Source organism: Gekko japonicus, unplaced genomic scaffold, assembly GCF_001447785.1.
Source record: "Gekko japonicus isolate JY-2015 unplaced genomic scaffold, Gekko_japonicus_V1.1 scaffold757, whole genome shotgun sequence".
Classification (NCBI taxonomy): domain Eukaryota; kingdom Metazoa; phylum Chordata; class Lepidosauria; order Squamata; family Gekkonidae; genus Gekko; species Gekko japonicus.
The window spans coordinates 624093-640892 of NW_015162500.1; the positions used below are offsets into that span (position 1 = coordinate 624093).

A 16800-nucleotide genomic window follows, 5' to 3' on the forward strand; every position below is an offset into this window, starting at 1 on the left:
TCCAAGTGTATAAGCCTATTTGCAAATCTGGAGTTTGGTGCTGAAGAGAACGCTGTGGTCTTTAGCGCCTGCTGATCTGAGTGTGGATATTGGACGTTCTTGCTTGCCCCAAGCGAAATGGCCAAATTTCCTGGGTTCTTACCATCTTTGCTGTGCTACTGTTTCCACAGGCAGTGGTGGATGCCTGATACTGGAGGAGCCAATATCCCAGCTCTGAATGATCTTCTCTCTGTTTGGGGCATGGCTTTTAGTGACGGGTTGTACGAAGGGGATTTTACCATGGCGAGCCATGAAAGTAAGTAAACAGGACTCACTGATACTTGGCAAGTAAGGTCGGGTCTACCTAAACAGCTGCCCATGCTGTGAAACAGGTGCTATAATTAATAGTCTGTGGGTAAATAGGAGTGAGTTCCCAGAAGTTTAAGGAAAATGGAGGCTGAAGGCGGGCAGTGAATAGAGTAGGTAGCGGACTGAGGAGCAGGAATGTGAATAATGGACATACGGCCTGAGAAGAGGGAGAAGGAGAGGTAGAGCGGTATAATGGTTAGAGTGTTGACCTAGGATCAGGGAGACCCGGGTCCGAATTCCCACCCTGCCATGGAAGTTCGCTGTCTGCCCCGAGGGCTGTCACTTTCTCTTGTCCAAGCATACTTTACAAAGGTGGTTATGAGGATAAAATGGGAGGGGGGAGAAGGATGTAAGCCACTTTCGGTTATCATTGGGCAGAAAAGTGGGATATAAATATCTAAATAAATAAGCATGAGATTAGGGAATGTGGAGGCCAAGGAGAAAGGGGCCAAGGACAGGAGAGGTTGTATGCTGAGAATGGAAGAATGTGAGTTGGATAGCCCAGTGGGGCGGGGGGTTGTCTGGTCTAGAAGCCAAGATTGCCCCTGAACTTCTCAAGGCACATGCAGAAGATGGAAATCCCTCAGTCACAAAATCTGCCACCCTTGCAGTGATTGGAAATGCTACGCCTAACAAAAGTACGCTTGTATGACTCTTAAAGAGCTGCCTCAGTATTGGAATCCAATTTCAAAAGGGCAGTAAGGTTCAGAGCATGCAGCCAACTTGAATGAACCAGGCTTCTAGTTAAAATATAATAAAAATGAGTGCATTATATATCATTCCTGTGCATTTGATCTTTTTTTTTTTTGTAGTGAACTATGCTTCGGGTTGCAGTATTGCAAAGTTTCCAGAAGATGGCGTGGTAATCGCACAGACTTTTAAGGATCAAGGTACAGGGCTGCCTTTCTTTTTACATTCCCTTTGTGTAGGTAGTCAGTCATTACTGAGCTTGGTGGTATAAAAGTCCCACTTTCCCCTGCAAACCCCCCTTCACGTCGTTCCTCAGGGCCCCCTGTCCCCCAAGAATAGCATTTCATGGCTGCAGTGAGAGGGAGAAGGTAGGAAAGTTCCCTTCTGCCATTGGAAAATTTTGTCTGGATCTAGCTATTTTTCCTTTCTTTTCCAAACATACCATGTTCGTTGTTGCCAGATTCTGCAAGAGGATCTCCGAAGCCAGTTAGATTTTTTAAGCAAAACAAATCTTTCCTATATAATGCCCCCATCTCAACACACAGCTAAAGCTTTAACACGGCACACTATTGTTGACTACTTGTGTGTGTGTGGGTCAACAGAATTACATGGTACAAGACAGGGCTGCTACTGAAAACAGTACCCCTGTGTTGATTTTCTCCTCTGATCTCTTGTAACACAATGTTATATCTAAAGCACAGCTGGAACCTTCTAAGCCCAATGAGCAGAGGTCCATCAGTGGCTATTAGCCACAAGGTATATATAGGAACTCTCAGTCTGGGGCAAGCTGTGCACTGTATTCTTGGTGCTTTGGGGGGGTGGCAACAGTGGGAGGGCTTCTAGTGTCCTGGCCCCACTGCTGGACCTCCTGATGGCACCTGGTATTTTTGTCCACTGTGTGACAGAGTGTTGGACTAGATGGGCCATTGGCCTGATCCAACATTGGCTTCTCTTATGTTCTTATGTAATGAACTTAGAAGATTGTAACTCTGCTTATTCTTGCACTGTTAGTAGTTTATTTCTTTTCCCACATCAGAGGCAGTAAGTTATGGAGACTTGGAGAAAGACCTATTGTCATGGTTGTAGGATAGCTGTTGCTGCTCGCTAGAGAATCAGGGAGATCTTGAGACAGATGCTTCTTTTAGCGGCAGCCTGCATCTTTAGTAATGAGAATTAGTGCAGTTAGCATGTTAGACTAAGACAACGGAGATCTGGGTTCAGATCCCCACTGTGCCTCAGAAGCTTTCTAGGTGACCTTGGGCCAGTCACAAATGTTCTGCCTAACCATATCTCACAGGGTTATCGAAAAGATGAAATGAAGAAACTATAAATGCTGCCTTGAACGTCTTGGGGAATGGATAGGATAAAATCTAATAAAGAAAATAATAATTTGATGGTATAGCCTGCATGTGTTGAGACAGGGGCATTATGAAGGTATACAGGTAACATGTCGGGAGGTGGTCTTTGTTTAGAAAAGAGTGGGTTGTCGGTCCCACAACTTGTTTAGGGTCCCTCCTCTTCAAAACAGTGAAAAATTTTGGTTAACGAGTTACATCAGAAGCTGCTATTAGAAACTTACAGGGGTTGAAAAAGCAATTGGCAAGCTGCTTTCCTCATTCAGGTGGGGGTTGGGGGCCTTTGTTCAAATTCTCTTAATAAGAGAGGGTGACGTGAGGTTGTGTTTTTGTAGTATCTGCAATGAGCCAACCAATTTTCTTTCTTTTATGCCGAACCACTGATATAAGACTGGGGGGAAAAATCTGTGAGTTGCAGCCATAATAAGAAAGTACTTGGTTAAAACATTTATCTTCCTTTCTTTTTGCTCTCTGCTCATTGTGTTTGCCCTTATCTTCTGCTGAAACAAAAGGAAAAATGCAGGCAATTTAGTTGTATTATATTCTGCTTCCTGATCCTTTTGAAACTTATTTAGATTTACAAAACTGGGTTTTTTCCTTTAAAAAATATATTTAAGTTATATAAATGACTTTAAAAATAATTTACTTTTATGAAACTTTTGCGGTTCTGTTTATAAAACTCATTTGGTGGCCACTTCAGACTTTTCACTGCATGCCTATTGGAGTACGTGTGTATATTTCATTGCAATTAAATGAAAAGCCTTCTGTACTAATCTTTCTGTGCTTGGGGAGTCAGGGTAATGGTTGGGTTTGCCCCTACAATTATTTGATGTTTAAAAGACTGTTAAAACAACCCCCTCTACCTCATCATATTATAAAAATAAGCACCTCGTTTCCTGTGTAAATGAAGTTTGTGTTCAAGGTTTTTATGTTCATGTTATTCATCTTTACCATGTCTTCATTGTCTCGGTCTCTGCACATGCACATGGGCATGGTGCTTGTGGAGACCAGTTTCCGTAGCTTCTTTGAGCGTTAGGCTCTCCTCCCCATCCTGTAGCAGTGTTTTACCCCCTCTGAGTGTCATGTGCAGAAGGAGGGGTAAAACCCCAGTTTCCACAGTCCTGTCTTTGCTGACCCAAAGAGCCGTCATGTCAGAGTTTACTCTGAATATCTCCTTTGTCGGCCTTTGATAAAATAATGTTCTAGAACCGAAATGATTTTTTTTTTTAAAAAAAAACCCCTTTTAAAGGACTGAAGATTGTGGGTTCAGAGTCATATGACCATCAACGGCTCCCTTGTCCTTATCTGTTCAAGATGTTGCTAAATGCCAGGTGTGCAATCAGTCTGTCTCTAAAGCATGTTGCAACAGAACATCAAGCTGCACTGTGTGAAAAGGTCCTAGCAGCAAGCTGTGGTGGCCATTGCTTAAGAACCACCACCTTGGAGAGGCTGTCATGTTCAGTCTTGGTTCTGTCAGCTCCAGGCTTGGAACCAAAGAAGGCACTTCCAGAGCTCAGATAAATGGTTCTCTTTACAGCAGAAGAGGAATAATCTTTCATATCGGAGTTGTCCTTCATATCTTCTTTAAAAGCCAAAACTAAGACAAAGCACGCCTTGACCTGGGTATCCCAGGCTAGCCAAATGTTGTCATATCTCAGAAGCTAAGCAGGGTCAGCCCTGGTTAGTATTTAGATGGAGACCATGAAGGAATACCAGGGTCACTTCACAGAGGCAGGCAATAGCAAACCCCCTCTGTTCATCTCTTGCCTTGAAAACCTTACGGGGTCGCTGTAAGTCAGCTGCGACTTGATGGCAAAAAAAAAAAAGAGAGAGACCAAGCACAGAGGAAAAACACCACCTTTATTGAAGACAAAGAAAAGCTGAAATGATCTCAAGGACCAGATCGACAAAAGAGCACTGATAAATTGAAATGGGAACAGATAAAGCAGGCTGATTCTAATCCCCAGAACGCCTGTCCCTGGCTGCTGTACAAATAGGGACAATCCTGTCAGCTTGGGAGTAAGAAATTGATAAGGATAATCATTCCTTTGCTGTTGTGGTTTGGGGACTGGATTTACTGGTTCAGTGTCAATATGAAAGGAATGGCAATTGTAAGGAGAGGCAAACCAATGGTTTGTGTAACTGCAGCTGCAGTCCAGGAAGAAGTTGTGGTCTGTAGCTCCTTGTGTTGTTCTGGACAAGGCAAGATTGGGGCCGTGAGTCTATAGTGGTTTGTAGGGATCGATCCCTACCATGTGCATGTGATACCAGTCCCTGTTGGTCAGATTCAACTAGGGTGTTCCAGCACAAATGGAGATCCATTGGAAAAAGACATTATAAAAAGAGCTAGAGCTGACCAACTCAAAGTGCGGCCCCTGTCTGCAAGAAAGCATCATTTCTGAGCCATATCAGTGCAGTTGTATTCAGAGTCAGGAACACCATAAGATACATCGTTGGTCATGTTGCAGGAGATCAACAAATGAAGATCTAAGACTTTCAAGCAAACAGAATATTGTATTCATTTTCAGAATTTAAATATGACAGTGAAAGAGTTCTTTGCTCATTGGATGTTAGAAGATCTTTATTTACAAAGATCTTGAGTTTGGAATGGATCCCCATCTTTTTCTGTGTTAACTGTGGCACTTTAGAAAGGGTGGAGAAGAGATGGATAATATCTCTAATAAAAATGTGCTGTCAGCAGAAGTCTACCGTAGGGTTGCAACTTCAGGCTCATTCCTCCAGAACTCTGTCATCTTCAGTTGCCTTCCTGAAAGAAGTCCCTGTTCAGAGAACTATATAATGCCTCAGTGTGGTCCATTCATGTCTGAAGCATGTAAAGATATTTATTGGACATTATACCCTAGTTATCAACCACGGATGAGATGCAGAGGTGGAAAAGGCCTCACTTCCATCTTCTGTCTGCCAAGTAACTCAGTAGTAGTATCCTATGTGGGGCTACACAGAGACCACAGTGATGAAAATGGGCTGGTGCTTCTCTGTGACTGATATGCACTGAATAGTCACACATCCTCCTGTCTTTCCATAATCTCTTTACTATAACTGATGAGAGTTCCTTGGGGGAACTGAGGGAACAGGATACTACCGGTCTCTTCTCATGTGAAGCCTAGGTGGGAAAAACCATCAGAGGAGGGGAATGGGGAACATCACATCGTCTAAGAAGCTATGGGATTTCCTACAGCTGGCTTGTACATGTAAGGTTCTGCAGACAACCACTCAGTGAGCTATAGGTAACTGCTATCCTGGTTCTTTCATGTGATTGGCATTACTGCATATTCATGAAAGAAGCGGGGGGAGGGGAGGCAGGGAGAACATTTGCACAGAAGAAGAGAGAGACTGTTGGATAAAGTGTATGAGGTTTCCTGCAGAGGAAGACATTCAGGAGAGGGGCTAGAATTTTTCTGTCTGGTTGGACACAAACTAGTGTGGTGTAGTGGTTAGTGTACCGAAATAGGATCTGGGAGACCATGTTCATATCCCCTACTCTTGCCATGTAAGTACGGTTGCCAATTTCAAGGTAGGGCCTGGAGATCCCTCCAGCATGACAACTGACCTCCAGACCACAGAGATCAGTCCCCCTGGATAAAATGACTGCTTTGGAGAGTGGACTATCCGGCATTCTTCCCCACTGAGGTCATTCCCTTCACCAAACCCCACTATCCCCCGTCCCACCCCCAAATCTCCAGGGATTTCCCAGCCCAGAGAATGCAACCCTACGTGGAGGCTTGCTAGATAATCCTGGACCAGTCGGACACTCTTAGCCTAACCCATCTCACAGGGCTGCTTTGAGGGCCAAACAAAGGAGAAGAGAACAGTGTGAGGTGCTTTGGGGCCCCACTGGGGTATACATTAAATAATAAACCTGACCTCTGGAAATGTGATTGCTCTTTGGATCTAAGAGCACCGAGTTGCATCGATTGTCCCTTAAAGCTTAGTTGTAGGTGCTCAGTGCTGGAAGTAAGACAGAACTCCCAAAATTGGGGAGTGGATAAAGAAATTACTTTTTATGGCGGAAATGGACCAAATGAAAAGAAAGCTTAACAATCTGGAAGCAGAAGAATTTTTTGCAGACTGGATAGACTTTAAAGAATATTTAGAGAAATATTGGGATGTAAAGAACAACTTAATTTACTTTGATAACTATTGAAAAAAGAATGATGTTAGAAGAAGGATAAATGTATAAGAATAATAGTTGAAAGATATGTTACCTGTAGAATGTGATTAACAAGTAAGGGGGAAAAGGAGAGAACTTAAGATGTGGGCTGGAGGTTGGAGCACTGTGGGAAGTCAAAAGGGGTGGGGAAATAGGAGAAAAGGATGTATAACAGTAGTATGATATATGTTTGACCTCTTAATATATCCTAATAAATTGTTTTTGAAAAGAAAAAAAAACTTAGTTGTAGGGAACTGTTGGAACACTGTTGTTTGACAGATTTCCTTTCCATCTTTTTGTCCAGGTCTTGAAGTTTTAAAGCAGGAGTCAGCGATAATCGAAAACGTCCCCATTTTGGGTCTCTACCAAGTTCCATCAGAAGGAGGAGGCAGGATAGTTTTGTACGGTGACTCGAACTGCTTGGATGACAGTCACAGGCAAAAAGGTGTGTAACAGAATCCCATGACTTCTGCAAATTAGCATCCGTTGCATTGATGAATCTGTAATTTCCAAAGTCGCAACCCACTGGGAAGATTTCCTGTGTGAGCTCCTTTGAAAGGCATAGGTTGCCATGCTTCTGGGCAGGAGCTTTGGCTGGAACATTAAACTGCAAATTGTGCTTCTAATGACAGCACTAAATCACATCGTAATAACAATGTTGGCAGGAAAAATTACATTTTTGCTTGTAGAGGTTCTGACTAAGGGCTTAGTATTAAATTGCATAATTGTCAGTGAACCCATTTCATGTGAGCTTTCAGTTGTGGATTTTCAACTGGAAGAGCAGTTATTTACTCAGTATAGTAAAGCTGTTGAATGTTTAAAAGTCACAGCATCTGTTATGGAATGAGTTCACATCTCTAAGTGGTAGATATGCGCTCTTAAGGTATTGGTCGAGGAGACAACATGACTTTCTTTTACATAACTAGATGGGATTCTCCAGTTCCTGAGTTGGGTGGGGGCAAAAGTATCTTGCTGGAATCATTTGGAACTTACTGATACTAATTTTTTCCCCTAATAGCAGACTTGAGAGTATTACGTACTTACAGTAGGACAGTGGAACAAGGCTGGCCACAAATATGGGCAAGCATTTCTGTATATTAGGACTCCCCCACTACACAGGAAAATAGGATTTTGTAAATTAGAACCACCATCCTCCCCCAAATGCCAATGAGGATTGAGCATGCTCTTGGATGGTGCCCATCAACCTTTCCAGACCTGGGACCTACTTTTAATGACCAGGGTGTAGAATGAGATGCCCCGAGCTGTGACTATTACATGGAAGGCAGTCATGACTTCACAGTCACATGACAGTTGCATCCAGGGCTCTTTTTGTAGAAAAAGCCCAGCAGGAACTCATTAGCCTAATAGGCCACACCCAACAGCAAAACTCATTAGCATATTAGGCCACACCCCCGACAGCACCGCTCATTAGCACATTAGGCCACACCCCCATGTTACCAGAAGTTTGGTCATCCAGCCACACCCACCTTTCACTTCTTATTCTGTTTACCTTGTTTGTTGTCAAAACCTAGGGCTTTTTTTGTAGGAGGAACTCCTTTGCATGTTAGGCCACACACCCCTAATGTAGCCAATCCTAATGAGTTTCTGCTATTGGGTGTGGCCTATTATGCTAATGAGTTCCTGCTGGGCGTGGCCAACTCAGGAGCCAGCCGGAATTCCGTTCCTGTGTGTTCCTGCCCAAAAATAGCCCTGGTTGCATCGCATGTTTTCAGGTGACATCACTTGATGGAAGGATTGGTGATAGCTAGGCTGGATGTGGAGGAAGGACAAAAGAAAGGGCAAGGGGCAGCTGTCTCATGGAGGTAGGGAGCTCTGTGCCACCAGCACCTGCACAGAACACCAGAGAGTCAAGTGTCAGGGATAGAGTGGCGGCTGGGTCAGGCGGAGGAGAGACAAGGCAGGGGAGAACTTCAGAGTGTGGGTCTCAAACTTGCCTGTGGTTGAAAGGAATCCTGTCCTCTGCTGATTGACGTCACATCACTGTCCTGTGGTGGTTTTTCTTGTAGATGTGTGCAAAGAGAAGGGGCAGGCATGGTACCCTTATTCACGACACATGCACACTAGCAAGAAATCCTTCCAAAACCTAGCCCAAAAACAGAAAACCCACGTGGCAGCGCTATATGGGCTTGCAACCCAACAGGTGTGTGTGTGTGTGGGAAGAGCTCTGTGACACTGAAGTTCGCAGCAGGGGTATGAGGTTGATTAAAATGTGGGATTCACAGGCCAAAATGGTATTGTGATGGCCACAGGCATAAACAGCTTTAAAAGGGGATTAGGAGGGGTCTATCCGTGGCTGCTAGCCATGGTGACTAAAGGGAACCTCCACGTGCAGAGACAGTAAACCTCTGAATACCGATGCCAGGAGGCAACATTATGGGAAGGCCTTGGCCTCAATGTATTGTTGTTGAACGTCCAGAGGAACTGGTTGGCCTCTGTGTCAGACATGATGCCAGACTTACAGGGTAGATACAGCCAGTTTGGTGCAGTGGTTAAGAGTGGTGGACTCTAATCTGGAGAACCGGGTTTGACTCCCCAGTCCTCCACATTAAGCCAGCTGGGTGACCTTGGGTCAGTCACAGTTCTCTCAGAGCTCTCTCAGCCCCACCTACCTTACAGGGTGTCTGTCGTGGGGAGAGGAAGGGAAGGAGATTGTAAGCCACTCTGAGACTCCAACTCTTCTTCTTCCCCTCCTCCTCCTCCTTCCTCATACACAGAGCTTCTCTAGTGGTAGCTAAGGGCCTTTGGCCTGTTCATTTTGCTGTCAACTTTCACGTAAACACTTTGTTGCAGAAACAGGCTAACTTTTAGCCATGACATCAGACTGGCTTTTATGTTATGAATGGGAAGCCACAGCCCCCTACTGGGCCATCAGCGGCATTAACCATGGCTAGAATTCCTCCGATATCTGATTTTTGTTGTTGTTGTTGTTGTTGTTGTTATTATTATTATTATTATTTTAAAAAGTCTCGCCCCATTTTTTAAAAAGTTGTTTTGTCTCAGAGGCTAGGCCGAGCCTTATGCTTTGATTTCCAAGACCTGGGGAGGCCTGAAAGCTCTGGCCCGTTACCACTTGCCTCCTTATTACTTCTCGAGCCCAGTAATTCGGTGCATGGCCGAAGGGCACGTTTCTCAGAATTAATCTTTTCTCCATTCTGAAGGCTGCAAACAGCGATCGATCTTTCCCAGGCTGTCCTTTGCCCGCTGTGTTAATAAACTGTACATTCTCCGCCGTGGGCATGGTTTTGTAACTTCAGCCAGGCAGGCTTTAGTGTGAGCTGAGATGGTGCGATAGAGAAGAGCAAGCATGCCGCCCCGGGGGGGATGGCATTTTCTTTCCACGAGCCCAAGCAGTGAAATTGTATGAAGCTGACAGCATGTGGCTCCTTTCAGCCATTACTCCGCCTGTGACTGTGGCATTCTGTGGTTGAGGGGTGTTTTGCTGGCACCCTGAAATGAAGGTGTGGAACTGACTGGCCAATGAGAGCTCGTGCTGACTGTGGGGTTCATGTCACGTCTGAATGGATACAGCATAGTTAGTGAAGCAGCTCTGCTTCCAGAGGCCCCCCCCCCTTGCTGCAGAAACAGGTATGCTGAGCTGATGGGAAATGAAAGCAGCTCTATACTAGGGGGTTGCCTATAGGTTGGGAGGTTCAGATTGGGGGAGGTTCAGAATTAGCACAATCTCTGGTTTTGATGGTTTAGATGGAACTGAGCAATGGAAACACATCTTTTTAACTTGAAAAACAGTTGGGCTGGTTCTTAGTTGGCACCCTTTGAGTTCTGTGGGACAAAGAAATGAACGGACTTCAGTATGGGGTACTTCCTCACTCAAAGCTCGCCTTTCTAGGGAGGCAGGTTTAGTTCCCCCACCCAAGACCTTCTTGAGCCGGCTGCCTTCAGTCTCTCTCATATAAATGGAAATATAAAGTGAGTGGGTGGGTTTCTCTTTGTTCCTAGTGGTGTTCCTTTGTTCTCAGACGGAGGGTTGGGACCAGTGTTCCCTCTAAGCTGAGTTAGTGTGAGCTAGCTCAGTTTTGTAGCCTCCGGCTCACACATTTTTGTCTTCGCTCAGGAAGGATGGCTCCAGAGCAGACTAATTTATGCAGTAGCCAAATTGTTCACTCACAACTTTAATGCCAGTAGCTCACCAAGTAGAATTTTTGCTCACAAGACTCCACAGCTTAGAGGGAGCATTGGTTGGGACCCCAACGTGTGTCGTGGCTTTTGGAAGGAAGAGGAAGCACAGGGGGAATCAGGAGAGGAGGCTCTGGGGAGGCTCGATGCCGAATATGGTTGTGCCTTCACATGGTTTGCAAACGTCCAATCGGTATCATATGTCGTGTTTTGTTTTTCAAACCTCGAACCCCAGATTGCTTTTGGCTGCTGGATTCTCTTCTTCAGTACACGTCCTACGGAGTAATGCCCCCGAGCCTCAGTCATTCAGAAAACAGACAGCGGCCCCCAACGGGCGCAGGGTATTCGCTTCCTGAGCGAATGGAAGGTGATTTGGTTTCTAATTGTACGGTCAGAGCTATTTAGTTTTTTCCTTTGTTTAGGACAGGAGATCTTGATGGGGAAGCGGGGGAGACTACCAGTTTATTGATGGGCAGTTGCTGCTGTTGGCTTGATTGCTTTGGACGGGCTGTGGCATGCCGGAATAGAGGTTGGGGAAAGCAGATGGGGAAAGGAAAAGGAATGGGCTGGAAAGAGGGCTGGGCTCCGGGAGGCAGCTGCTGCAGTCTTCCCTGCCCCTCCATCCCTCAATGGCCAGGTTTACTGTTTTTGTTGAAGTTCTTAGATGCCGAAACCAGCAGATTTCCTCGGAATGGGAACTGTTCCAGGGAGACCCCTCTCAGTCCTCTGGCTTCACGGCTAAAGCAGAGACCAGCTCTAGTCTTTTCAGTTCCTGTCTGCCACTTGTCCCCCTCCCAGTCAACTGGTTCTCCTCATACCATAGAGTTCTAGGGCAGGTGGAGGTGCTTTGGGGGTGGGGAGCAAGAATTTCTGCTGCTCACACTTAGCAAAAGGAACTACTAACGGCAGGCAGGAAAATGCATTTCTATGCTTTAATTCTGCCTGTCTGACTCTGGATTTTCAGGAAACCATCTTCACCGATATTCGAAAGTGCTCGAAGCTCACCTGGGGGACCCCAAGCCCCGCTCCCTTCCAGCGTGTCCTCACTTGTCTTGGGCCAAGCCACAGCCTCTGAATGAAACAGCTCCCAGGTTGTGATTTTGTGTGTGTGTGTGTTTATGTTTTAAAAGCTTAGCAAAACTTCCATCTTGAATCTAAACACTCCACTCCTAAGTGATTACTGATGGCATCTTAGACTATATAACTAATGGTGAAAAACCCTAACAAATAACAGCTGGGTCTCTTTTGTTTTTGTTCATTTTGTTTTTTTATTATATTAATTATTGGGACTGCCCCCAAAGATTTCAGAAGATCAGTTCAGTTGAATTCCTGTCAATAAGGCGAAATGAAAGTCCGTAAGGTATTTTAGTTTTGCCCCATGGAGGTTCCCTGCCCCCTATCCCCACTGCTCCTGAAAATCCAGCCTGTCCTTTTTCAAAAAGTAAAGTGTCTGGTGCTCTTTCATGATTACGGAGAGAAACATTAAAAGATGGCATTCTTAAGACCCACAGCCGAGAAACTAAAAAATAAATAAATAAATACAGAATGCCAGATTTCTTGTGAATTGCATAATATCTAAGTATATATTTCTGCTCACTTGCCAGTTGCAGAGAGCGAGACAGAGGGCCCTCAGCATGTAGTTAGCAAAAATAGGACCATTTGTGACTTTGGCCAGTCTGACTGGAAGCTTTTATAGAAGCCAGAGAGTATCACCTGACTCACTCCAGCCCATCGGTGCAAAGCTTCCTTCCTTGGTGTTGGTTTTTGGCTGGAGCTGGGAGGTGGTACCCAAGCAGAATCCCTGCCCTGGTACCTGCGGTGGCCATGTACTTTCCCAGCTCCACCCCCATCACAGTAGCGGGGACCAGGTTGCTTTTAATGACAGCATGGGTTTGCAAAAGGTCAGTAAGGCAATTTTAACAAATACCTGTGCTGGATGACGTGCTGTTTGGAAGAGGAAACCTGGGGAGGTAAAATAGGATTCTGAGGTAATTTCTACAACTTCCTCCCTCTTCTTCACTTGGGGTAATTCACTCCAACACCTTTTTCACAACATAAAGAAATTTTCTGCCTCTTCTTCAGAAGGGCTTAATGCTTAGTGGTTTGGTGTGGTAAGACAAAGAATGTAACTAGTTATTGGTTAGTATGGCAGAGCTCTGCTTTAACACAGTTACAGTTTTACATACACACAGAGAGGTTTGCTGAGTTGACAGCTATTTCTGTTCGAGAGAGAGAAAGAAAAGAATGATTTTATTTGGGACTCCTCCTTAAACATAAGAATCCCAGCCTATTGAAATAAGGTTAACTTGTCCCTTGGGATAATCCCCTACTAGGGGTGTGCGTTCAGCAAAAGTGAACAAAAAATACCAGAAAAATACCTTAGCAGTGATCTTTACTCAGCCCCAGCCAAAGCGGCACCGAGCTTTCAGCTCCACATGCCCCAGCTGATACGCAGCATGGCTTGCAAAAGGCATTTAAAGTGCCTTTTGCAAGCTGCACAAGTGAATTCCCAAGCCGTGAGTTCACCTGCCTTCCAGGGCTGCTTGCAACAGGCATTTAAAGGGCCGTGCGAATGGAGTCCCGGCAGTGAGTTCACCCGGAAGTTGTTTAAACATCTTCTCCAAGCGGTGAGTTCTGGAAAAATTTCAGGAACCCCGATTATTTTCCAAATCCCAGTACCATATTGGAGCTATCAGGAAATATCAATATTTTTGGTTCAATATACCCAAACCTCTTTATGGCCCCAGAGCCCTGCATACCTATACTATAGATGTCTGAATTCTTTTCCTTCACCGGGTGAGGCCTAACTACCTAAGCGATCCCTTGGTAGTTCTCCCTGCTTCTCTGTCACTTCCACAAGCCGTATCTGAAGTGATCAGACTTTCCCTCCACCTAACTCCCCCCCCCCCGCCAGCTGCAAAAATGTTCCACAGCCTCTCCTTGGCTGATGCTGCTAAGTAACTGCCTACTCCCCCAGTAGGCAAGAGTTTGCTTGGATGCCTAGAGCTCAGAACTAGAGGCCGTCTGTCACAGCATCGCCTTCGGTTACCAGTTCAAGGCCCACTGCTAGCTTGGGGCCAGACACCGCCAAGAGTAGGACAGTTCATTGACCTCCTGGTTTGGTTTGACATACTAAAAGTCCTTTCCTGCCGTCTCTCTTGAGGAGGTCTGCCCAGTGTTTTAATTTAATTTTCTTTTCTCCCAGCAACCTTTGGAAACATCAGAAATTATTATCTATCGACCTAGACAAAGTGGCTTTGCCAAGCTTCCGTCAGAGCCGGCCCCAAGTAAGGCCGTTGTCTCCGGGAGAAAGTGGAGCGTGGGATATTCCAGGGGGTAAGTACTGAACAAGGGTTCACTGTTTCCTGCAATCTAGTACGCTGGCCTAAATATATAGAAGCATGTGCAGCTGTGCAGAAGAACAGAGTAACGTCCAGAATTGTACAGTTCTGGAAATTAGTGGCTTTTTGTCATTTGGATGTCAGGGCATTTAGTGCTCCTTTTTAATACAGCATTTTGGCAATAAGAACAAAAGGAGAACCCTGCTGGGTCAGACCATTGGTCTGTCTTAACCCACACAGCATCACACAGTGGTCAACCAGTTGTCCTAGATGGCTGACGAACAGGGTATAGGGACCAAGGCCTTCCTCTAATGTTGCCTCCTAGTATTAGGTTTCAGAGATTTTCTCTGCCTTTACTCACTAGGGCTAATAGCCAATGATAGACCGTCACCTGACCTATTCTTCACGAATCTATCTAATCCCCTCTTAAAGCCATCTGCACTCGTGGCCATCACTACATCCACTGACAGTGTATCCCACTGCTTTAGTTACTGCTTGAAAAAAGTATTTCCTTTCGTCTGTCTTGTAACTATTGCCAATCGTGAATCACGCTTCGTTTTAAACCAAATCTTTGTTCTGTGTGTCAGAGGCCCATCCTAGTGGCAGTCTGGTAATAAAACAGTAACATAAAAGGATGATAAAACTGTTGAAATGATGAAAGCAATCTAGAAGTCGTTTTCGAAATAGAACACCTGCTAGAACAGCAGTCACCCCCAGACCTAACCATAGAAACCTTGAAAACAACACAATATAAAAGGTAATCCAAAGGCAAAGGGGGAAAAAAATGAACAAAGCATCTCTCATTGGCAGTCCTGGGGAGTAGAACTGTCCTCATTTGCTGCCCCAAACTCAACAGTTGGCAGCAGAGGAACAGGTGAAAGGAAGGGGGGACACAACAAAGGAGGCCCTGTCCTTGGAAGCCATTTAGGAGGAGCCGAAGCAAGCAGGGCTTCCTCTAACTAACAGTGCAATCCTAAGAACACTTTCCTGGGAGTAAGCTCCATTGGGTAACTGTGGCCATAGTTAGGGTTTCTGCATAGGTCTCTGCACCATGCACTGTGTAAGCCGCTCAGAGCCCTTCAGGGGTGAGCGGGGTACAAATTGAAAGCATAAATAAATAAATAAACTTCAGTAGGGTTCTGAGTAGGTCTCCTTAGGATTGCACTGTTAATCAGTGAATCACCAGGACATTCCAATAACAGCAGTTACTGGCTTGTAGGATGTTAGAAAAGTGGTTTTCAGTCTCTCTTGCTTGAGAGAATTTTTTCGACTTTGGCATCAGCTGAGGAACCTCTGTGTGTCTCCTGTGGGAATCCTCGTGCGTGGCTGAGGATTTGAGGCGTTTTCTACGATGTGCTCATGGCTCACACAGGCTGTGCTGGATTTTGCTGCTGCCCCTAGAGCATGCAACCAACAGTCCTTTGTGGTTGCACATTTTAAGGGACAGCTGGTTGCAGTGAACAAGGTGCCCTTGAGGAAATTGTGGTGTGTCCCCCCCCCCCATGTTTTCATTGAGGAATTGTAGGACTCTGTCCTGAGATCATAGTTTGAAAGCTAATGTTAGAACATGAGACTGGTTTTCCCCACAAAGAAAGCCTAATCTGAAGCACTGTCTAGAACTAGTCCCTAGCTGGAATTAGCAATTGTCTGGCAGATTCCATAGCCTTGCCACAAATCTTGTTTCTGAATGGTTGAAAATGCCTTCTTTGCTTTCCTGTACAGGGATAATGCCCGGACGCTACAACCAGGACGTGGGAGGGTCAATCCCTGTCTTTGCATTCCTCGGTGCCATGGTGGTCCTGGCGTTCTTTGTGGTGCAGATCAAAGCTAAGAGCAGACCAAAGAGAAGGAAGCCGAGAGTCAAGCGGCCACAAATTATTCAACAGGGCCACCCACCAAAGACGCCTTCTGTTTGACTGCAGTTGCCAAAGATGACCTTATCTCGTTGGCTGCTTTATGGAATCGTGATCACTACCAATAAGGATAATCGATGAATACCTGGCCGTTAGTTGACTGATTCGTGCCACTTTGTCTTGTTGTCTTTGGTTCCTCTTAATCAAGAACTCATCAGATCATCTACAGATTATGAAAACTATTTTTTTTCCTGTAACTGAACTCAACCAAAGGCTGGAGTACTATTTAAACGGAGCTGCTCTGTTTCTGTGTGTCTCAAGAACGGGGGGAAAGGATCTCTTTCTTTCTCTCTCTCTCTCTCTTTTTCCTTTTATTTTAAACTGACCAAACCTTCTTCGTTAGAGGCTGTTTTCTATATTTATTTTAGGAGGGGCAAGGAGAAGAATCCCTTCAAGGCCCTCAGCTCTCTGATGGCAGAACCATTTTTCTGAATGGAATGCAGTTTTCTAAAGCGATATATATTATATTATAAAGAGGAATCGAATTTGCAGCATCCTCCTGTAAAGGATGAGAGAGAAACTGACACTCGTGGGAAGCAGGAACAAATCAGCGAGGTGTAATCCTTCCATTTATTTTTATAAAGCAACTTACCATGACATTTTGTAATTTTTCGGCATGATTTCACCATGGTTGGTGGAGAAAATTTTCAATAAATATGTTACCTATATTGAAGCTGGGGGAGGGGGAAATCAGTGCTTTTCTCCCCCTCAAGTAGAAAGCGAAGCCTCTCTAAAGAGCATCCTCTTGTAGGATTGGGTCCAAACCCACTTTCAGGCGGTGGTTCTGGTTTTTTAAAGGGGAAGCGTAACCTTGAGAGGGAAGGCGG

The 16800-nt window shown here is 45.1% G+C and overlaps 1 protein-coding gene across 1 annotated transcript in view; it reads left to right on the plus strand.

The window, feature by feature from the left end:
• Nucleotides 1-16584, plus strand: part of MBTPS1 (membrane bound transcription factor peptidase, site 1) — a 45723-nt gene extending 29139 nt beyond the window's left edge. The window contains exons 17-23 of the mRNA XM_015406110.1: nt 171-295; nt 1161-1238; nt 6869-7009; nt 10955-11086; nt 11684-11810; nt 13925-14055; nt 15783-16584. Coding sequence (XP_015261596.1) covers nt 171-295; nt 1161-1238; nt 6869-7009; nt 10955-11086; nt 11684-11810; nt 13925-14055; nt 15783-15976 — 928 coding nt within the window. The 3' untranslated portion in view covers nt 15977-16584. The remainder of the gene's footprint in view (nt 1-170; nt 296-1160; nt 1239-6868; nt 7010-10954; nt 11087-11683; nt 11811-13924; nt 14056-15782) is intronic.
• The last annotated feature ends 216 nt before the right edge of the window (nt 16585-16800 follow it).